At 34.0% G+C, this 25,006-nt stretch overlaps 1 protein-coding gene across 2 annotated transcripts in view; it reads left to right on the forward strand.

Annotated features, from left to right (window-relative positions):
- Window positions 1-24,149, forward strand: part of LOC108758381 (uncharacterized) — a 30,430-nt gene extending 6,281 nt beyond the window's left edge. The window contains exons 2-8 of one of the 2 annotated variants that reach the window (XM_018503316.1): window positions 16,033-16,276; window positions 16,817-17,016; window positions 17,419-17,622; window positions 19,744-19,971; window positions 20,519-20,844; window positions 21,232-21,366; window positions 21,892-24,149. In XM_018503316.1, the coding sequence (XP_018358818.1) occupies window positions 16,033-16,276; window positions 16,817-17,016; window positions 17,419-17,622; window positions 19,744-19,971; window positions 20,519-20,844; window positions 21,232-21,366; window positions 21,892-23,799 (3,245 nt within the window). In that variant the 3' untranslated portion in view covers window positions 23,800-24,149. The remainder of the gene's footprint in view (window positions 1-16,032; window positions 16,277-16,816; window positions 17,017-17,418; window positions 17,623-19,743; window positions 19,972-20,518; window positions 20,845-21,231; window positions 21,367-21,891) is intronic. The other variant, XM_018503317.1, reaches the window with a different exon arrangement.
- The last annotated feature ends 857 nt before the right edge of the window (window positions 24,150-25,006 follow it).

A 25,006-nucleotide genomic window follows, 5' to 3' on the forward strand; every position in this document is an offset into this window, starting at 1 on the left:
GCCGGTGAACGTCGGGTTTTCAACGGCAGTTAAGCCGGTTCCATCGTGTTTAAAGATATAAGTTTTAATCTTTGAGAGTCATCATTGATGTCATTAACCCTTCGGTGCCCCCGTGGTTTAAGAGTGAAAGGAGCAAAGTGGCCCATACACAACAAAGACTATTGCGCAAACTTGTTGGCGCGAGGTATGTAATGCATTTCAAAGTAGCACGACGTGCATGCGCTAGAAAAATTTTGTGCAACGGTAAGTTTGCGCAAGTTGTTATGTAAGGGTAAAGATACTCATGTGGAAAATGTAATTTAATTTAATTATTTTATTTTTAATTTTATTTTTGTTTTAAATTTCTTTACAACGTTTTAAAAAACTAGTAGCATTATTACCAAATCGACGATTAGTGTAATTGATATTATTATTTCAACTTCAATTTATGACTGCGTTTCAACTTCAACAGTAAATGCACTTTATATAACTGAGAAATGTATTTTTAGAATTTGCATATTGTTCCCTTACTTCACAACTAAAAAAATTAAATAATATAACATATTATAGGACCGTATATGTGATAACACAAACTATCAAAGCCTTAAACGGTCTAGCTAGATCTTAATAAATGCGTGTATGATTCTTGTGTGAATTTATACACTACGTATGTACATACACTGAAAGAAAAGATTAGTTGCTGCAGCAAATTAGATGGTTAAACATGGCATAGCATTTTTAATTGGCTGTAGCAACCAATTTTTGGTTGCGTTAGCCAAATGAAATATTATACTGCCATTGTGGATAGGCTAATACAACCAACAATTGGCTACAGCAACCAAAAATTGGCTGTTGCAACCAATTAAAAATGCCATGCCATATTTTACCATCTAATTTGCTGCAGCAGCCAATCTTTTCTTTCAGTGTAGCCCTTAGAAACTCGTCTCGTAAAGGCTTAGGACGCTCGCACGAAATGAGATCCGGGTTCGACTCCCGGCCGAGGTAATATTTTTCGCAATAAGAATTAATTAGGTATTTACAGATTTTAATATATTATTCAACATTATTAAGATTGTTTCGAAGACGCGAATAAGCATCAAAAATTTGTTAAATTGCTAGTCAATTTAGCTCGTGATATTACTGCGGTAGTTTAGTAGAGTTAGCGTTTCAAGGACTACATACGTAGTATATAAATTTACACAAAAATCATACAAGCGTTTAAGATCTAGCTAGACCGTTTAAGGCTTTGATTTCTATAGTTTGTATTAAAAAAATCAAGTTTGTCAAGAAAGGAGAAAAACAATTGTTTTGACAGAAAATTGTCTAATCAAATAATATTCTGTAAAAGATATATATTCTTAATATGATTATGTCATTTTTATCATTTTCACTTCATAACTTTTAAAAAATCATTCCTTTTGAGTTGTGATGAAACGAAAAGAGTGTTGATTTTCATATTGTACATGACAACCGACGATCACAAAACGGTACACGAAGAAAGCGCGGATTACGTCTAAACAAACCTGAAAACGTCTGATTATCGAATCACCTGCGTAATAGCAATTTTACCATCGCGCAAAATCGGCCTCCTGCCGCCGTTAGTCCCATTATGCCGGTCATATTGTTATTTCGTAATTATGACCAGAGGAGAGACCAGATTCCGGGTTACGAGGAAGCGAGGTGACGTTTTCAGTCCGTTACTTCGACGACACTGAAACCTGACAGGGCAGGAGAGAGGATGAATACTCGAAGAGGGGAAAAAGATTGAGCAATTATTTCCAGTCGCGGCGCGTTGTTATACCGTGACAGAACGATTCGACGGTGACAGTAGCCGGTCGCGAACGGTATCCCATAATTTCTTTGTTTCCTCTCAAGATGACATTGAATTTACAATTTACGTCGAGCAAGATTATCCAATAGAAGGAGGTATGATTGGCCTGGAAACGTGACTTCCTGACGAAATATTCTGGTTTTGAATGTCGTAAGCTCAGTCATCTTTAATCTCTCCAACGGAGAAACCCCTATTGTGGAATACCGTAAAATTAACTGAAACTACCTGGCGTGGACGAACGGATGAGAATTATCGTTCATACTTTCTATTCGTGTCATGGAGCTTGATCGTCATAAACACACAGCAAAGTATTTATTTTAATTTCTCGCTGCCAATGTAAAATGCTCGATTTATCGATACTTTCATTATTTGCCGTATATTAATTCTGAACAAGGATATAAAATTTTTATTACTTTCAACATGGATGTACTGTACATTTATCGTCTCTAATCGAATCTATATAACAGCGCGTTATAAATTATTGTGCTATACGTCGTGTGCGTTTACTACCTGTTCATACGGAAAAAATGATTTTATTGAAATATCTAAAAATTTAATTAAATAGAAATTCGAAATTAATTGTGCTTCTTGGATCATCAAAATAATTATGTAAAACGCTCAAATTTTTGCTGGAACGATAAAACTTTTTGCAGCATTGGTTATCATTTAAGATTCCTACCCCCGAAAAAATATCGGTGTGGATTTAACATTTCTGGTATCGATTTAATACCTATGCGATATCTGTATAATTCTTATTGTGTTGGTATTAGTATTAATATCAACATAGTGGTGTTTCAAGCCTTTGGTATCTATATCAACATCATGGTGTGGATTTCTTATTATATTAAATATATTAGTCATGTTTCGTTCGAGCTGCTATCAACATGCGTTTTTTAATTTGATACTCGTTAGTGAATATTAATTGTAATTGGTTGATCCAATGTCGAGGCGAATTCCTTCTATGTCTTGGGGTGAGTCACCAGTTTTTAATGTTAATTTGAAATTTGTTGGATAGAAATATTTATAAGATAATTTTAATGTTTCGAATAGATTACAACATCAAATCTGTTAATCTAATGGTGATTTTTTCTTGGATCTGAAGGGATCGATATTTTGAATTTGTATTGCTGAGGATGATTCCAAAGTGAACTGAAACGTACTATTATTTTTTGGAATAAAGACTCTATTTTTTGGATTGAATATTTAAGATTGCGTATATTAATTACCACGCTGACTCTCATTCGCCCTGTTTTTTTGGATTTAAAATCCACAGTTTTAAATCCATATCATATTAACACCAACACAATGAAAATTATATAAACACTATTATTTTTTAGAGTGTAGGTACGTAATTATTTTGATGGTCCAGTAAAATTATTTTCAAATCTGTATTTAGTTAAAATTTTAGATACTTCAGCAAAACCATTCTTCCTGTGCAAATATTTAAATTTACAATTTCAAATTAATTAAGTTAGAGTAGAATGATACTGCGTACATTTGCGATAAGTTTTCTAAATAACCGGCTGTAATTGCTCATGTATATGTGTGTATGTTTGTACGTACGTAGGGAGAAGTCGAGAAATTCTAGAGTCGATGTTGGATACTTTCTCTGGCAAAACAGCGTTCATTTCCTTTTTCTTTTCTCGTCATGAATCCTCTCTATCAGCCAGCAGCCAAGCTCTCTAAGGAGCTTCCTGAATAATTATGACTCATAATTATTGGACATTGAAAATATAATCTACCATCGACGTATACTAAAATATGATTTACTTCTCGTTAGTCCTATTTATCAATTTTCTTCTTGACGAAACATATACCTATTTGTATGAACATCCGTAGTTTGTTAATTGTTACTCTGATCATTCAGCAATCATACTCGTTCAACTTACATCTCGTCCGAGCGTTAAATGTTTTGCGATAGGCAATTAAATAGGATCTCCCGAGCTTGGATCAAAGTGAAAAATATAACTGAAGATATTACGAGTCACGCTACGTTGAAAGTTAAAAAGACAGAATTATTAAATAGCGGGTGAGGTAGCAAAATTTTATTCGAGCGTCATGCCACGTTGAAAGTTAAAAGAAGGTAAAATTATTAAATAAATCAAATTACGCAATGAGCATTTTAGTAAAATTAGTAAGACTAGCAATTTGTGGCTTAAATAGTTTCACGAAAACTTCTTCTCTTCTGAGAGATGCCAGTTTAATTTATCTGCCGGAAGGAACCGTCTCATTTTCCACGGCCGATGGTCAAATGACCGGTCATAATTTTGCGCGTATAACTTTGCGATGGGAAAAAATAATGTGCTGTAAGTAGACAGAGAAGGTATATTTAAAGTTATTAACGCAAACTTACGTCAGTCATCATCTATTCTCGGTTTAATTGTCCACTTAAAATAAATAAAAGTAAATTATTTTTCTAGCTACAGAAAAAACGAATTTGTTAAAGTATCTAAAAATTTAGTTAGAAACAAATATATAAAAATAATTCTATTAGACCATCAAAGTAATGACATACCTAAATCTTAAGCATAATGAGCAATGCTGTAAAACATTTTGATATTTTAGTAATCAATTTATATTTTTCTACATAATTATTTTGATAGAGAGAGAGAGAGAGTCCAATAAAATTATTTTCAGATTTGTACCTAAATTTTTAGATACTTCAGCAAAACTATTCGTATACAATAAAAAAAAAAGATTGGCTGCTGTAGCCAATTAAAAATACTATGTCATATTTTACCACTTAATTTGCTGCAGCAGCCAATCTTTTTTTTTTCATTGTAGTTAATACATTTTTTGTGTGTATCGTCGCTTTTTTAATAAATATTTAAAATGTACAAAATAAAAAAAATTACCGTGAAACCTTATTATGTAGAAATATATAATAAGGAAGAATACGCCATAATTCCTAGTCGTGTAACGCTTGAGAAAGCTATTCTTAAGTTTCAAGACAGGTTTCGTGTGAGATTTCTCAGCTGAGCATAATTATCATGCAAATATATAAAAACTATTTCGAGAATCCCGCTATTGTCCGAATCGTTTGAAGAATTATAAATGCTTCGGTAGCTCGGACATTTATCGGAGCGCGCAGGGAGCGATCGTGCGCAAAGTTTCACGAGCGCAAACAAGACTCCGCGCTATTATTTAACTGCTAAACATCCACTTCCGCAACGCCCCAATTTCTAGTAATTTTCTCCAAGTCTCGCGCACGCAGTGCACGCAAGTTGTGATTGGTGATTACGCAGTGGCATCGACCACAACGGAGACCTTGAAAAGAGATTTATCGCATCCTCAGCCCATCTCGGTGAAACTCGAAAGGTGCAGCTACGAGGAATCGGTGACTTTCATCGATGGTTATCACGGCGCGCCCACGCTTTCCGTAAATTCCTCTTTAAGTATCAAACTGCCCGTCTGTCGTATGCAGTGACTACGTGACGATTCATGCTTAGATAAAACTATCATTCTTCCTTATTCAGAATATATTTCCGGAATATAATTTCTTACATAATGCAATTTGGAATGACTCTATTTTTAAATTTTTTAATAAAATTTTAATAATGTAATTAAAATAAATAATTAAAATTTATATGAACAAAATAAGGAAAGCAATAATAATTTAATTCTCTGTAATTCGTAAAGCAATAATAACTTAACTTAAATGACCAAGACACGAGTAAATAAAATGTTTAAATAAAAGTATTTAACAATTTAATGAAAAGACATATAAAATACGTTTTGGCTCACAGAATCTTCATAAATAAAAAACACATAAATGATAAAAAAAACTTTTACGTAGTCTTACATATTAATTAAAATTAAAATGTAAAATAACAATGAGAGGCCAAATCAACAACCAAACGAACAGTTTCATCATATTTAAACTATTATAATAAAAATGTAAGCAGTCGTAATATTCTTATAACTAATTCATCGTTTAACGCGAGAATTACATTAAATTCATTGTGTAAAATAATCAGAAATATAAAATTTTAATCAAGTTTAAAATTTATATGTAGCAATAACATATTTGTCTTTAATTCGTAATTGGGACATATAATGAATCCTAGTGACTTTGAGACTTTTTTAAATTTTTATATAGATAGTAATAATTTAGTATAATTTCATGTTTCACAATCTTATTTTTCATAGTTTTGAATTTGAAAAATTAAAAAAAGTAAAATTAATACTTAATAGAAATTTTAGTAGGTAACAAATTTTAGTAAATCTTTATATGTTCCTTTAACGAAAATATATGTTGCTATTACGGATTAAGAAAACTATTTTAATTTCAAGCGCATGTATACTTGGAACTGTTGTTAGTGTCATTAAGATTAATGTAATTTTAATGTATAGTTGTTTGTAAGTTAGCTTCAGTTGGATTTGCTTCAATTTCCTGTCAGTGTTTGTAAAAAAGCAAATATGTCAAGATCAATTTTTTATCAAGTTAGCCTCTCTTTTATTATACTGACACAAGTGTAATAATAAAGTAGTCAAGATACTTATACTTGCAGAAGTCAGACTTTGTTCGATAACAGGTGATGTACGTGGTCCGCTATTTGCTAGCGTGCGAGCATTAAAAAACGGTCTACTAATGGGCGAACACGTAATCGCCGTACATTTGCATGCACATGTGCGATCGGCATTGTGCCCGTAAAGCGCATCAAACACTGATAACGGTACTTCAATGCAACAGAGTATAACGTATGATCCGTAATGATTTAAAACGTTCTTTCCTCGTACTTCTTGCTCTTCCATACTTCACTTACTTGGAAATTTTTTATTTTATTTACTTTAGAACATTTTGTTCACTTAAAATTTTTATTTTTATTTTTTTACTTTAGAACTATGACATTTTTCAGCGGTTTGTGACGCCTAAGCTTTTAAAACCTTTTAAATCTCTCACGTTAGACTTGCTAATAATTAACACTTGAACACTTTGCTCACTCAAACATTTGTTTATTTTATTTACTTTAGAACCATAACTTCTTACAGCAAGTCGTGACGCTTAAGCTCGTAAAAACTCCTCGAACCTCTCACTAGATTTCCTAATAATTAACACTCGGATACTTCGCTCACTTGGAAATTCTCTTTATATTTTATTTACTTTAGAATTATGACTTCTTCCAACCAGTCATAATGTCTAAATTCTCAAAATCCTTTATGCATTTCAACATTACTCGTTGATAATTAACATTCAGATACTTCGCTTATTTAGAATTTGTTTATTTTATTTAAAATAATAACTTCTTTTAGCAAGTCGTGTGATGCCTAAGTTCTCAAGACTTGTCAAATTTCTCATGTTAGAATAAATAATTAATGATCGGAATATATTAGGTGTCGCCAAGGAGAAATCGAATGCGAATGATGGAAACAACAAGGTCTGCCGATATGTAAGGTGTGTTCTAAAAAAGGAACACCGCTGTTTATAGAACATGTTTCTTGAAATTACTCAATAAATGTGAAATGGAACGGCAAAAGGTGATTCGAAATAATCGAAATAATCTATTTCGACAAACATGCTCGCGAGGGAGAAAGAGAGAGCTTCGCACGACGGGATTCCGTCAATCGCCAGGTGCACTTAGTATCGGTGCAGCGCGAAGGTGTCGGCCCGATCACCTCTGAGTTCACTCACCTCAAGTCACTGGAAACTGTGTCATCAGCCAATTTTAAAATCGCTACCAGTCTCGACCCTTCTCCTACCCGTCGACATCCTCCCGCTCTTGGATTCTCACCGTGGGATACTCCGTGAGCCGCAAACAGGCCGACTATCATTGTCTTCGGAGATCGCGGAAAATCGGCGTCTTCGATGATGACCGACTCGGAAATTATACCACTGATTTCTGAGAACGAGATCGCGCGACACGAAATCACGATCGTGGCCTAAATCAGAAAGCGAACCCACCTCGATAATTATCTCCGTGATAATTATTCGCAAACTGCTTAGTTCTCTTGAATCGCATCATTATTCCGTCAATAACAATTTCTCATCTTAATTTTCTCGATTTTGCGACATAGTATTAACATAGTCATTATCTATCTATGTAGGGTGTCCCACTTCATCCGCCCGCGTTATCTCTTAATGATGTATTCTTTATCTAATTCCGAGTCAATCTTTTCTCGACGGAAGTGCCGAGACACATGCAGTCTTTCGCATAATTAACGAACGTGGATAAATACTGAACCGAATAATAATAGAAAAAAAAGTGTACGACGAAAGCTCAACGTAGATCGCAGCACATGATTTAGTCGGAATTAATTAAGACTCCGCACTAATTATATAGAAAATTGAGTCTCGGTGAAATGAGGTAGTTTTCACATGTAATTTAGTTAATAATGTGGTGAACAAAAGATGTCACAGACACAGAACTCGATAATGGATAATTTTTTATCTATATAGTATATCAAAGGTGTGAAACTTATCCAACAGAACATTCTTGATATTCCAGCAAACAAGTGTTATTTATCGTCATTTTAAGATTTTAAAGACAAAATGACGTCTTTAATGTTATTTTTATATTAAAATGACAATAAATAACATAATTTTGCTGAGACATCATTATAGCTCAAAAACTATCCATTATTGAGTTTTATATCTATATGGATGGTATTTATAATCCGTTTTTATTTCAAGCCTGTCTTAAATAATATCTTAAGATACTAAGACATCTTACAATATTTTAAGACTGCACATAAGATAATCTTAAATATAAGAACCGACTATGAATATCAATCTGTGACATCTTTGGTCCACCGCTTTATAAGCTACAGTGTGAAAACTAATTTATTTCATTGGGACTCAATTTTCTACGTTGATGCTGGTTCTTTCATTTGACTGCTTGATATATCGCCGTTATAAATCGGTGAATTTTACGCTCTGACCTTCTGAGGATTCTTCGTAGGATTGTGTCATAACGAAATTCAACGGTCTGAAAATGCGAAGCATTTCGAGAGGCGAATTATGTGAGTCGTTTCGCTTTCCAAGGACGTCGATCAACGGTGTGACGAAACGATCAATGGATCGCGTGCCCATGCTCTTAATGACGCGCGCTCATATGCTACTTCTGATTCACGCGAGGGGATTGCTATGAGGGCCTACTGTCTACTACGATTGCGAGTCTTAAGCCGAGTATAATATACTTACGAATGCAAAAGTTCGTTGTTGTTATTCGTTACGTAGACTACAAATTCAAGTGTAATAAGCGACTTCGTATATTTTTGTGATTTAGTTTTCCATGTAAAAATAACACATTATGTTGCAAATATTAATGGATTTACGAAAAGAATAATTTTGCCGAAGCATCTCAAAATTTAGATAGATAGAAGTCTGAAAATAATTTTGTTAAATCATCAAAATAATTAGGAAACTCTAGCATGATGAACAATACTACAAAGTTTTGATATTATAATAGTTTGGGTGTCTTACATAATTATTTTGATAATCGAACGAAATTATTTTCAAATTTGCATCTAGCTAAATTTTTTAATATTTCAGCAAAACTATTCTTTTCGTGTCATTTAAACATGAAGTATACAGTTATTTTTATGCAGAAAACTAAATCACACACATATATTAAAAATACTTGACCATTCCGCCGCGATTTTTGTATGTATCCTTTTTATACACTTAAATTCCGTTCTAATTTTACCGTATTCTGTTTATACAATACATATACATATACAGCATGCATATACAAAATTTTGGGCCATCAAATATCATTATTAAGTCTAAGATCTAAAAGATTAGGAAAGGAGATTTGAAATATATATATATTCACTTTTCTTCATTTAATTAAGAAAAGAATTATATGGAAGCACTTATTATTACACACTTGAATTTGAAGTGCAAATGTATAGCACACGTTCGTTTGCTATATATGCGGCGAACACTGAATCTGATTGTATGCTGATGTTTGGTACAGTCAAGAAAGGGAACAAACGGCTTACAAATCAAACATGAATGTCCCAATATTCGCAATCGATGTTCGTTCAGCGTTTGTTCACTGAATGTATACCAGCTTTAGATGGTGAATTTTCTCGGTATTGTTACGCCCGCAAAAATGATGTCTGTAAAAGTACGAAACGAACACTCAGCAGGTCCCGTTGCAAAGAGCCGTGGTTGGACCTCGCCATGACTCGTACCGTTAACCCTGCTCCTCCTCGTTTACGATCGTAATCGGTCATCGTTCACTTAATCCGCTTCTTCCAATTAGGAATGTATGAGTGGTCGTCATGTCACGAGTTGTCGATCTGTTACGAGGAAATGATCATTCTCCAGATGTTACCGTGAATTGTAAGCTTCCGTTATAGTATATAAAGTTCCCCTTAGGTAAGATTTCGCTATACTTTTGTAACGTGATAACTGTAACTCGGAAAAAAAGTAGATTCCTAACATCTTCGCACATAGAATCTCTTCTTGTAATTAGTTTAGTCTCGGGTCAGTCCCATTAAAAGGAAAGGCGGTGAATGTGGGGCGCCTTACACGCACGATACCTTTCTATGAAGACATATCTCTGATAACAAATTTCACACGCGGCACTCGAGTGTCGAAACTTTGACCGTGGTAGAGCAACAATACCATTGTTCGACAGTAACAAGCAATGTATGTATGTACTCGGATTAGGTGAACGTTAATGAAATAAGCTTTAATTAATGTTTCATCAGCGGAGAATCCTCGGAAAATATAATTATATGATACTAAACGATTAACGTTAGTGCTAACGATTTGTTGACATCATACTTCTCCGCACTCGGTTCGATATAAATTGACAAAAGACGATTTATTATTAATGACGAAAGAGAAGTTCGAGAAGACACATATTATTGAACGGTTCCTCACAGCTCGTGCCATGTAATTACCGTAAGTTAATTACCGTGGGATATATCGTGCACAATACTGCTGTGTGTATTTATCAGATAAATTTAATGATATTCTTTACTAATACCTGTTTCTACCAACGTATTTAATCTCGACATAGATTTAACTTACTCTTTTCCTAGTTTCAAAGAATCATAAAAAGAAGAAATAAAAAGAATACGTTTTAAAAAATAGATTGAGTAAAGCTTGCTGAGCGAGTTCAACATCTGTAACTAAAAATATTTACTGGTTCTATTAAGAAATTATAGTTTGTAAGCAGTTATCAGTATGCTAATTTAGCTAATTTCTTGCTAAAATAAAAATTATAATGTAACAACACTGAAAGAAAAGATTGACTGCTGCAGCAAATTAAATGGTAAAATATGGCATGCATTTTTAATTGGTTGCAACAGCAAATTTTTGGTTGCTGTAGTCAATTGTTGGTTGTATTAGCCTATCCGCAATGTTAGTATAGGATTTCGATTGGCTAATGTAATCAAAAATTGGCTGCTGCAACCAATTAAAAATGCTATGCCATATTTTACCATCTAATTTGCTGCAACAGCCGATCTTTTCTTTCAGTGAAAATAATGAAAATTACTAATGTAACAAGTTTTCTTTATTACAGCAGCAAAAATATTCACCATCTTAGCTAGTACATTTTGTTAAAAATTTTGATCTATATATTTGATTGATTTTCATAGAAATAAGTTATCTTTGCTGTATTAAAGCTGTTATTACAACAAACATAATTACTTATAATCGCTAATTTTATGAAGCTATACAACTTTGCTACTTTAAGAAAACAGGCTGTAGGTTTGCTGAATCAATGAATCAATTATTTTAACAAATCTTTTTTCCGTGAAAAAGAATTGAATCAAAATCAAAATTAATCTACATTGATAGAAACAAACATAAATCGCCGATCTATTAACTTTGATGCGATTGAAAGAGTATAGTGGCATTTAAAAAGTTCTATTCTTTTCGATGGATTTTTTAACTTGGATTTGGATTCTTGTAACCAAATCCCCCATTACTCGTTTCTTATTTCAAGTAAAACAATTACGATTATTTAGGACGTTGATTGCGAAAGTGAATTAGATAAAACGTGACTGTGTGGTTAGAAAAGCTAGAAGCAACAATGTTCCTACAAATTATTGGATTTTTTCAAATTATTAGGACATTTTTCAAGTTGTTTTTCGCGAAGAAATATTATGGTATTTTATCAGAAAACGATAATGAATGTCACGTAGATCATTGAAATGTTATTGCAGACAGTCTCTAGTTCTTCTCTCCGCCTTCGGTATCCGTGATTTCCCTTTTTCACCGCTCTCCCTTACTCGTTCATTTTGTGGAGCAACTTTAGCGAGCAAAAAGTCGAGCGGCACGCTCGCCTAAGTAACCGTCGTACGACGACTGGTACTTCTCCGACCGAGATCTCCCAGAGGCCTTTCCGATTTTCCTTTTGTCAGTTTCTCCGTTGCAATCGGGTAGATCAGTTCACTGGCATGGATTCTCATGCCTCTCCGTCTCGTTTTTCGCAAAACGAGTATCAGTCGGCGGATCAGTGTCGTTTTATTTTCACGAGTCATGAGAATGTATGTAAATTAATCTGCCAACTCATTCCCATAGCTTCATTAAGCAGCTCGTATCAGACGCCTAGTTCCCATTCACTCCGATATGGAGACGATACTTTGGGCCGCTTCTTTTGCCTTCTACTCCGAGGTAGCACCGGTCAGAACTGGGTTGTAAGGTCAGGATATGTTCGCCGACCCAATCGTTAACTACTTGGCTCGCAAAGAGACGGGCATTAACCCTGTCCAAGACGGTAAAGAGCGACTATATAGAGAGAATGACCGAGCCTGCGGTTCGTCTGGAAAGCATCCTCCGGAATATCTGAATCCGGAATAACTGAGTATTAAAGTAGAATTTCATATAAGTTTAATGTCTTTCTTCTTCTTTCGCTGAAGAATAAGACTTTTACTTTACCACTGAAACCCGTTTAATGGAAAACTATGTACGCCTTGACAGCTTTGTCGAAAAAAAATCTACTTCAAGTTGGCCAGCGGGGTCTGTCATTAAAAAATAATGTGGCAGAAGTGGGACGCTTTGTATGTACGTGACGTGACATAAAATTCACGCATAGTCATTGCAAATACATCGTTCGAGACAGTACGCTAAGAGGGTTAAAGTGTCACTATTTTCCAGTTAGTTCGTAGCAATCTATTGTACGCGACAGTTCACTTCCTGTTTGTTTTATGTTTTGAAATATATTGGAAAAAATTGTAAATTGCTTATGGCGTTATTAAAAAGACATTTCAATCAAATGGGATGAACGTTGCAGTTTCGCATCGTAGGAATCTGACGGATAAAGAACGATTTAGGACGAATAATAATTTTCATCGCTGACCGTCGCTAACTGTAAAATTATCCTAAAATTGCGTAGGTATCCGTATGTAATGTCATAGATGCGTTGGGAATTCTCCGAGTCATCTTGAATGATTATAGTATTCTTCAAAAGAAGGATAGGAATCATAAAATTTAGTGAGGTATTCTCCTACATTCGCTTCGCACGCAGAAAGTGCATAGGATATGGCGCTATCTTAACCATCTTGAAGAATACAATAGAATTCACTTATAAATAAACATAAAATATCTTAATTTATCAACGTAAATCCCTGACCCATATATTTTTTAGCATATCTTTCTAGCATTGTAGACAGTTAAGATCGTTCAATGAATTTTGCTGCAGTATTGTTTTTCATCTTTCTTTAGCGGTGCATTACACAAATAGCATTTGATGAAACACAGAACAATTATTGCAATATGCGTTTTCTAATTCTATATATTTTACTTTCTCTAGAGCATTATGGAGTTTTTTATATTCTCACATTCTGGATTCAATAGAAAAACTATTATAAATTTTTCTCCTTAGTTTTCAACGTGATCTCTTCATCGTATCACGTTTAATTAAAATCGATCAATTACTTCTTAATAAGAATAATAAGTAGCAAATACATTCTTGGCGAACTATATCATTGAATATTAATAAATTTAATGTTCATAATTTAATTTTCATAAAGACTTTAACAGCTCTAACTCTCTTACAAGGTCAGACTCGTTTATTCACTCATTACTATTTCGAATCGTGATGTCATAAGCGAGAAAATACCCTATAAAAAGTTTGCAAAATGTATTCTAATATGAAAATACGATTCAATAAAACAGCACTTACAATCGATAAAATCGACTTGTAAATATATTAAAAACTCTTTTCTTGTTAATTAATTAATAAATAATCATTTATCTGGAAACAAATTATGCATGTATTAAAAACGAAATAAACTATAATATGTTTATAGCTACAACAAACTATTAAATTAATAATATTAAGTGAAAATCGATCGATTAAATTAATAATGTATAGAAATTAATATGTTTAATTTCTCGCTGAAATAAGAAGACAATTTCCATTTTATAAATTTATATCATTAATTATATAAATATTGTTTTATATTAAAAAGTATATTTATTCAAATATAAGATCGTATTGTAAGAATTTGGTGTGTTTTCTTGTTTCTGCTGTCATAATCTGAGAAAGTAGTGGTAAGTGAACAGTAGCCTTAATTACAGTCATACGTTCGCTGTTGGACAATTAACCGTCTTCTGTTAACATTTTCAGTGGCATCAAGCTGTGCTCGTAAAAGGGAAAACATGGAAATCACCGCGATTTAAATTAAATACGCTTACAACGACTTTAATGCCACGTTTACTGACACGCACGACCGCGGTTGCGTGTTCTCCTAGCTACAATTCTTTATCGATCATTTTATGTAAATTACATGTTATATATTATAAATTGTGACTATGCATATAAAATTCATCGTACTTGTTACGGGCTTTTAACATTGCTGTAACGTTCTCGAAGTAAATTTACAATGACTTAAATAAGCTATTATTATTATGTTTGCCTTTAGCAATCACTATTTAACGCTATGTGTGACATATGATTTATTTTTGTCATTTATCCGTTATTTTTATCAACTATTTTGCAACTTTTCTTTTGAGAAAGAAAAATAAATAAGCTTCTTCAACTGAAACTCAATATTAAAATTCAATAATTATCACTCGAATCGTTTCTTCAGTAAAAAATAGCTTTGGATCTAACAAAAAATCTAATATGGACTTTTAATGCTGCTGTTCAAATAAAAATAATGTTCAAAGTAAATTTACAATGATTAAAATTTCATTACATTTTTATTTTTTATTTTTGTCAAACTATCTAATACTATGTAAGATGTACTACTTACTTTATGACGCTAAAATATCTTTACGATTTACCCGATTACTTTTATCAACTTTGCAATTTCTATTCTGAAGAAAAGAAGTAAATAAACTTCTTTGTCTGAAACTTGTTAAAAAAAAAATGAGATCTAATAAAGATTGTGCTATATATACGGTTCTTTTGATACCGTTGTAACATTCAAAGTAGATTTACAATAATTTAAATCAAATGTTATTAGATTTGTTTTTACAACAATTGCTATATAATACTATGTGGAACGTATTATTTTATTTTACTAAAAATACTTTTGCGATTATTTATTTGCGATTATTACTTGCTTTATCCGATTGTTTTTTTGTAATCTTCTCTTTATCTGATTGCTATTTTACAATCTTCTCTTCCGTAAAAGACAAATAAATAAGCTTCTTGGCCTGAAGCTTATTTCATTAAAATTCATCAGTTACTTGAGGCGGTTGTTAAGAAAAGAAATGACTCGAATCTAACAAAGAACCGCAGACTACAGGCATTTGTCAATGTCTTTATCTGATCAATATCTTATCTGCTAGGAGTGTGCACCTGCTACAGATTATAATTGAATTACGGGACTGGTAATAACAAAATTGGTATAATAATAAGCAATGAAGCTTAAAAGAGGGAATACCTATGATTTTATCAAGTGTAAAATATTGCCATAACGTTCCAGGAAATTGTTATTTAGGCGTTATACTAATAATGATAGCGGCCGCGAGCCATGAACCGGGAAAGCCGTTACAAATATTCGCACAAATAACGTGCTGAAATGCTCTTTAACCATTGAATCAACTTTACTTGAATTTACAAGAATTAGACATACCCTTTTAAAATTAAACATATCCTTTCAAAACGTGATTGATAAAATAACTGATAACGCTTAATTTCTCGAGGCCCAATTTCTAATAACAAACGGTTCTTTGATTAAATAACTTTCTACATAAAGTTAATTAATTCTATCTGTTAGCTAAATTTATAAAATGACGCAAAACAAAATGCATTATGTATCTGTAAATGTTATATGTATCTTTTCATTATGTAACAATATTTCAGCAGAACCCGTTGCGGGACAGGTGTTCTCGTCCTCCGATGAAAGTTTGGACGAAAAGAACGACGCGGAAATTTTTCGCGCTGTCGTCGAGTCAATGAGACAATGGATGCTTCACAAAAGGGTTAATCACAGAGGAAAAAGAGAAGTATCCAAGGTTTGCTATGAGGACGTCGGGTGCTTCGAGGATACTGGACCCTTCAGTTATTTGGAGATGTTACCGTCACCGCCAAAAGACGTCGGAACTAGGTAAAAAAACACGAGAGATATCAGATAGCATGTACAAAAAACGTCCTGGTTAACACAAACTAAAAGTGACATAACATGAATGTTATATTTTCGCACTTAATGACGTAACTGTTATGTAACATCATATGTTATATAGCCTTGGCCGAAAGTATTAAGTACCTGTATTTTTTTATTTACCTAGAGTTCTTTTATTTACTCACTTATTAGTTACCGGTATTATACATAAGTTTAAAGTTATTCCTTCAAATCAAAGATAATTCACAGCAAATGTCGTAAGTCAAATTTTAATTAAAACATTAAATAATAGTTAATAACATGCCTAATACTTTTGATCAAGATTGTGTTACATTTTATTCAGTGTGAAATTACAACATATATGTTATGTTACTTTTAATTGGTAATCGACTAGAGTGGTGTAAACTCTGTTACAAAAAATATCTAATATTGTATTACGTGATAATATGTGCGTGAGATCATATAATTGCGATATAAAATATTTTTAATTTAGAAACTTGTGTAATTGGCATTCTCTTTCGCTAGGTTCCTCGTATATGGAAGTAGAAAGGCAAGATCGATCCCTATGGAAGTGCCCGCCGATAATATAAATGATAATGTCCGCCGTGCCATAGACCCTAATCTTCCAACCAAAGTGATCGTACATGGATTTGGAAGCGATTGCAACCATTTATGGGTTTACGATATGCGATCCGCGTTAATGAGCATTCACGATTGCAATATAGGTACTTATGTAACAAAATTTACGTAACTATTTTAATGGCTCGTGTCCAACCGATCTTAAAAAACAAAAATCTGGCCTACATTTCTTAATGCGTACAAGAATTTGCATTTTGCAGAAAGTTTAACGGTAAACATTGCCTCTATATTTCTTCTAATAAAAAAAAATTATTTTACACAGTCTATTAAATTTCACAATTATTTGTCAATAAATTAATTTCCTTTAATAATAATAAAAATGTAATATATATATATATATATATGTGAGATGCAATTATAATTTAATAAATTCACTAAAATTCATTTTTTAATCATAAGTATATAATAATCAAACAATTACAGTCTTACAAGCATACATGTATAAATGTTATTTTCGTTGAATGTTAACTACATAATTACACTTCTAGTTTGCGTGGATTGGGGACCTGGTAGCGCTGTACCTAATTATGTAAGGGCAGCAGCCAACACACGATTAGTTGGCCGACAATTGGCAAAATTAATTCGTAGTTTAAACGTGCCGCTGGAAAAAGTACATTTGATAGGATTTAGTCTGGGTGCCCACGTGGCTGGATTCGCCGGTGCTGAGCTCGGAAATGTCTCCAGAATTACCGGTAAGTCGAACATTTCACACATGATTACTGCGATCTTATCGTATAAAATTTTACGTAAAATCGAGTTTTACGTAACTCGACAGATGTTTAAATAACAGCTCTTTCGGTGAAACTATAACGTATGCAAATCGAGTCTTCAGGTAGGGGAGGTCGAGGTCGATTGTCACAGTTTTTGAATGATAACTTTTAGAAAAAGAAATGGATGTAAGATGTATAAGTATAAGTTATAATACATCTATATACCTTAGATATTAAAAAATATATTATCTTGACTACATTATCGTACATATTGGCAAAATACTTTCGAGAAGTTTCAAGAGAAAAAAAAATATTGCGTATACTTCAAGGTCAATTATGTATCTTAATCAACGAAATTTTAATTTATAGGTTCAGTGCACTTTGAATTAATACATCTGTGTTTAAAGTTAACGTAATTGAATTATTTTCTTTTATTTCAAAGATCAAAATTCGAGTAATAAGATTATGTAATTTAAAATTATGTAAGATTGTAAACAATTTTTCACAACGTAGTTAAAAAAAATTAGGGTTCACTGGATTCGCGAATACCGATTAGGATTGAGCTACTTTTATCGGCTATTTTTATCTAACAAATATATTTTTTAAAAGCGATATATTTCTTAATTACGCATTTATGTCGTGATGTAATTTTCAATTTATATATTCTATGTGTCACTATTTGCAACAGCATCATCTCTCCTACGACATTAACTCAGGCCATTGTATTCATTTGTATTTGCATTGTACTTGAATCGTCAACGATAATCTTCGTGTAAATTTCTTGTGTGCAAGACATCTCGATGATCGCAATCTGGCCAATCGAGCACAATCTCTGGCGTATAATCGATTATTAGAGAGTAACTGTAACAAGGTCCCGCTCTCGGCAACCATTTCGATGCATTTAAATGCTCGCTGCATTCTATGCCTCTTACCTCGACACGCGCTGATGCCTTTTGATCGAATACCAACACGGTGAATTATCGATCGTGAGTTTTTTTCACTAATTGTAAGTAGGTACTATACGTATACTCGGGTTTCTCCGGGTTTCTTTCTCCGAGATTTCGACAAAATGGGACGAGCATTTCTCAAATTTTAAATTATTACACTAGAAAAAATATTTTATTTTATAAACTAAAATTTTGCTGTAACTAGAGAAATTTAGTTAAAATATACCGAACAGTAATTGTTATAAAATATACCGAACAAAACTATCTTATGTAAAATAAACTGTTCAGTTTGTATAAACAAATTTTTTTGTTATTTACAAGGCAGAAAAATGTATTTCATAGAAGCAACTAATTTTTTTCTTATATGCGTAAATAAAGAAATTGACTATTTAAAAAAATGCCTCAACTAAACAGTTTTACTAAAACCACAAAATTTTGTTCCTAGTGCAGAGCAAATTATATCCTTCCGCTGATTATACGTTTCACGCTTTTCCGACAAACAATTCTTTTCGTAATTTGCACCTAATTCGCTGTCACGAGTATTTCATCAACTTCAAGCTTTAAATTGTGTTTCGATTCATTCATATATCTTTTAACGTGATCTCCCTTAATATTTTTATAAAGTTTTAATAAAGAGAAATTTATTTTCCAAACTTGAGAAGTAATTTATATATCCTTTCATCGCCGTTTTCACGCTTTTTCAAGGCTACTTATTCTATGTAAAGCTTTTTTTGCAATTTTTATCCCGATTCCATACATTCACCAACGTGAATGTAAATGAATAGCCGATTACGCGCGACGCGTAAAGTAAAAGCATTATCTATAATAAGTCGCGCACCTGTAGGAGCAACCGGTTGATATTTTTACGGTAAGCGTATTTACTGTATTATTTTAATAATTTAGCATCCAAATGCTAAATTATCCATAATGCTGACCACCTCTACTGGAAACTAAAATTAAATTTCTATTAAAATGTGATAGCAATCTTCGCGAAAATGATTGCAGAGACGCCAAAGACCGTTACTTAGTATAACTTTCTAGATCAATAATAGTTCTCTATTTTTTATATTTTTATGATCATTATTTTAAGCATTAATAATGAGAAACTCGTAGATGAGGATTATGGAATACACATTCTGTTTTCGTATGCCAATAGGATTGGATCCCGCAGGGCCACTTTTTGAGTCGCATGATCCGAGGGTTCGTTTAGATGCAACGGATGCAAATTTCGTCGATGTTATTCACAGCAACGGAGAGCAGCTCATCTTGGGTGGACTCGGCTCATGGCAGCCCATGGGCGACGTGGATTATTATCCGAACGGTGGAAAAATGCAAAGCGGATGCTCGAATATTTTTGTTGGTGCCGTTTCTGACATTATTTGGTGTAAGTTTACTTTAGAGTTAGACATATCGCTGTAAAAAATATCCAAAGCTGACACATCGGAATCTGTCACACAGGACAGTTTTGCTGAACTATCTATAAAATTTTAGCTAGATACAGATCTGAAAAGAATTTTATTAGATCATCTAAACAATTATTTAGCAATTTTAAGCATGATAAGCAATGCTGTAAAATGTTTTATCATTCTTGTAACATTCTTGCAGTTTGAGCTTTTTTCATAATTATTTTCATGGTCCAACAAAATTATTTTCATATCTGTATTTAATTAAATTTTTTTACTTCAGCAAAGCCATTCCTTTCTGTGCATTTAATTTTTTGTTATTCGAGTTATAATTATGCTAACATGACATCACTCGTAAAAAAACAAAACAAATATGTTTATTTTAATAATAATAATTCATCAAATTTTCAGCACAACTGTGTAACATAAAAATATAATTGCGTAGATTAAATAGATCCAGCATCAGCTTCGGAAGTTAAAGTACAAGGTGATGAATCTCTATAATATATAACAATGTAATCGTTACAGCGAGTACGGTCGAAGGCAGATCGTTGTGCAACCATCGTCGGGCGTACAAATTCTTCACCGACTCCGTAAGTCCGAAATGCCGATTTCCAGCGTTTTCCTGCGAACAAGGATATGATGGCTTATTGAAGGGTGATTGTTTCCCCTGCGGCATGGACGGTACGGATCGACCCTGCGGCGACATGGGTTATTACAGCAACGAATCACCTGCCAGGGGCCAGCTTTACTTAGTGACGAGAGACGAGGAGCCTTTTTGCGCTCATCAATACCAAATCAAGGTCTATAATAGCCGCAGTGAGAGATCCACCAAGACCTATGGCAAGCTTCAAGTGAGCGTCCGAAATAAAATATTTCAGCGAGTAGTAAATAGCAATGAGGATTCCATTTCTCTGTTTCACGAAAAGAACGAAATTTTTAAGATACTTCAGCAAAATTGTTCTTTTTGTATGAAAATTTGTCATACATTCCTATAATTTACTGTTAATACAATACTTACCATTAGAAATTAGAAATTATTTCTGTTCTATTCTATTTTCAAGTAAATAAAAAATATAGAAATTAGAAATTATTTCTGCTTTACTTTTGCTGCAAACAGCTTTCACGAATTCTATTTTTTCAGATGGCTTCTTCGTCTTATTATTAGATCGAAAATAAAAGTGAAAGTTCTAAAATCTTTTTCATGGCAGGTGTCTCAGTATCTTATGGATTTCTTTCAGATTACACTTGTAGGAAAAAGTTCTTACAATGACACGTTTGCGATGACTCGCAAGGATGAAGAACTTTTGGTAGGAGCCATTCTTCAAAAAATTGTCGTACCGCATCCTGCTGTCACTCATCTCGAAGCGATTGAAGTAAGTGTATTGATTATATTGATGTATTAATTATATTTCCATATTGAGAGTTAAATTTCGACATAAGTAGTAATTTATATCTTTGCATAACTAGAAGTTACTTGTATTTTATTTTTTGCTGTAATTACATGAATACAGACTTTTAATTAACATTTTTTTTTAGAAAAATACTATAAAATTCTACTTTAACATTAGTATTATTAATTGTTAATTTACATTTGAGATGTCAGACATCTTATCGAAATAATTCATTAATCTTGCGTTTTTATGCCAGTTTCTACTACACAATGTAGTTTAATTTTAATTCTTCAACTAATTTTTCATTTTTATCTAATTCTCTCTCTAATTGAATTCAAAAAAGATAAAGAATAAGTTGATAGAAATGTACATTGGTAGAAACAGGCTTAATAAATCAGAATAGAGAATTGAAAACATCAAAACCAGCAATTGATTCTACATTGCTATATACAATGAATTATGTAATTATTTTAATGTTAGGTAATTATTTTTATGTTATGTTAACAGATCAAATACACAGCGTATAGCGGCTGGATATCATCCGGCTTGGTATCGTGGACCATCGACAAGGTGACAATAATCGATAGTTTCGGCAAGATTCTGTCGGTTTGTAAGAAGGGCTTGATTCTAGAATCCGGTCGGTCAGTTTACCTACCCCTTTATCCCGGTGAATGCAACATACCTTTGGACACCGACAACTCCACTGTATCTTCTTCGGTACCAATACTCGAACACGTAGAGATAGAAAACAGACAGGGTGGCATAGGACCCTTCACGAAGGAGCAAAATTACGACACAAAGGATCCTCCGGGATACTCCGTGGAGATTCTGCCGACAGAGAGAACGTCGCAGAGGCGAAATCTCGGTCCGTTCACGAAGGAGCAGAATCGACGCGTCTCCGAGGTCGAGACGGCGACAACCTTCGAAGATCCAGAGAAGCGGCGCAACGTCGCGAACCCGTGGATCGTCCTGGACATATCCGGTGACGGCGACTCAAACTCGCTGGAGAACGCAGAGTCAGAGCAAGGACGGAGCTTTTCCGGCGCCACGAACCTGATCTATCATGCCTCGACAGCGTCGGAGCGTGTTGCTGAGACCACCGTGACCACTGTCGCGACTACTACGGAGTACTTGTCGGAGATCAGAGAACCGGTGTTGCGTCCGAGTAAGAAAGACGCCGGTCGATCGCTCAAGCTGCCCGAGATTACGGAACCGATTCTGCATCCACGCACTACCAGGCACAACATGCGGAACGAGGTGGTATCACACGAGAAACAACACGACGAAATACAGGAGACGTCGTCGACCTCCACGAGAGCGTTCACCGTGCAGTTTCTACCTGAGCGATTGGCTAGTATCCTGGCGCAAGCGGAACGATACGCCCGACAAACTCTGCTGCCCCTGATCTCACAGTACACACCAAGTTTTGTGACCGGTATACGGCACGAAGAGCCAAAGTATTTCCCTCTTTTGAGTGATATAGTGCGTCCAAGAAGCGTCGATAACACTGCAGAGATCAGTAGGACGACTAGTCGACCATGGAACGGAGATCAAATCCTGCGGGTGGAAATCGGCCAGCGCAAGTCCGAGAAGTCGTTCGACCTCGACGATAAACGTTATGAGGAGTCCACCTCGAGTGCTCAAACGGAGAAGAACAAGAACGAGCATACTGTATCGAGAGCTGAGGAATCGCCGATGATAGTCGAGGCTGTGTATCCGGAGAAGACAGCCAGCTCTAATTCCACCGGTCTCGAGACGAAAGCAGCGAGCAAGGATACCGATTGGCAGCCAATTGGTGAACCGATTGGTGAATCAACTTTGAAGAATTCTTCGTCGCGAAGGGACTCAAACGTTTCGCGATCGCTGGACTGGTCGCTCGATCACAGTCATGACTGGATCTCGCAAAAAGCCAATGCAAATGTGGAAACTGAAGTCAAGTCTGACAACGACTGGATTCCAATCACGGTCAAGAGCGACGCTATTTCGACGACCGCGCGAATTGCGACGTCGAGTGAGGAAACGGTGGCGACGACAATCCCGACGATGAAGATCGATACCGTCGACAATTCGCGAAAATCTGTCGAAGGTAGTATCATCGACGAGACGACAAAGGAAGCCACGATTACAAACACGTATGAGAGGAAATTCATACCTCTAATTGACTTCGAGGAGACGACCAGCGACCTGTCTTCGTTGACTGACATTAACGATGTTTCGAGTTCTACGACGGTTGCCACGCATATCCAGAAGATTCCGCGATACAAGACAACAAAAAGTGCCAGAACAATAATACATCCCACGATGATGTTCCCATACGCTTACGAGCGAAAAAATGATCCTCGAACGAGATATATACCACTGATTCCAGAAGAAGATATGGGCAGAGCCTATCCGATGTTCGAAAGGGATCGTTAATATTACGTATACTAAAGAATAATTTAAAAATGAGACTCAAGTTTTTTTTTAATTAAAATATTCGCAAAATGCAAGATCATATCTTCTAAAGCACCTTATTTGACATTATCTATTAAGATTGGAAAACAAACTTTATATTTCTTCAGTAAAATTCGGAATTTATTTCTATAAGGTCGTCTCCTTGTTTATATACATTGTAAAAACATCAAAAACTCAGAAACTTATGGGATTATCGGCATCATGTTAGTGAACGAAAGATAAGTAACTTAGGATTGTTTTAATCAGATAAGAATGTTTCCATGGTTCGGATTTCTAAAAATCTAAGGAAAACTATCTGTTGTTTTGGGAATGAACAAAATCGCGAATTCCCAATATTGCTTGATTCAAATTATTAAAAAATTATAACTTGTACTACAAGAGTGATTTTTTATCGGCAACTTTATTTCTAAGTCGGAAAATTTGATTTATAAATCTTTTTCAAAGTAAATTTTGAAATTAATTTTGTTGCGAAGGGTACAACAGTCTGTGATGAGAAATAATGTGATTTAAAATCAGTGTTCAGATTCTTCTTATCGCTTGCCTCAAAATTAAACGCGCTATTTCTTATATAATGATGATATTAGATATAAAATAAAAAGATAAATGTAATTTTTGGTAAAATAAAATATCGTGCCTTATAATAGTTGCCGTGTATGTTGTCTCATTGACAAACAAGTGCTTTTTCTTAACGAGTTCATAAAAATAATTGTGTTAAACAATATAATTAAGAAGGCATACGCCACGAACGCCAGATGTGGATGGCTTAAATATTTGTATTTGAAATATTACAATAAAATAGACGTTTCGGTCTTAAATTAGACCTTCCTCAGCATTACAAACATTGTCGGAAATAAATTATTACGCATATAAGTAAATTTAAAAAATTACGAATATAAATTCTATACGTTGTCAGCGGAGGATTTTATAACGTTCAGTAATAGATTTGATTTTTTTGATAGACGCAACGATGTTCCGTACACAATTCAGATTATCTATCGGATCCCGATAAGTGAACTAAAGCCAATAAATGCACACTTTGCTCAACATCAATACAACGCAAAAGTTCCAATTTCTGCGTTGAACGATAAAATACACAGCAATCCAGGACCTAGAGTCAATGTGATTGTGCTCAGCGTCAAAAACGTTATATCCTCGTCTATTTTATTAT

This window comes from Trachymyrmex cornetzi, unplaced genomic scaffold, assembly GCF_001594075.2.
Source record: "Trachymyrmex cornetzi isolate Tcor2-1 unplaced genomic scaffold, Tcor1.1 scaffold156, whole genome shotgun sequence".
NCBI lineage: Eukaryota > Metazoa > Arthropoda > Insecta > Hymenoptera > Formicidae > Trachymyrmex > Trachymyrmex cornetzi.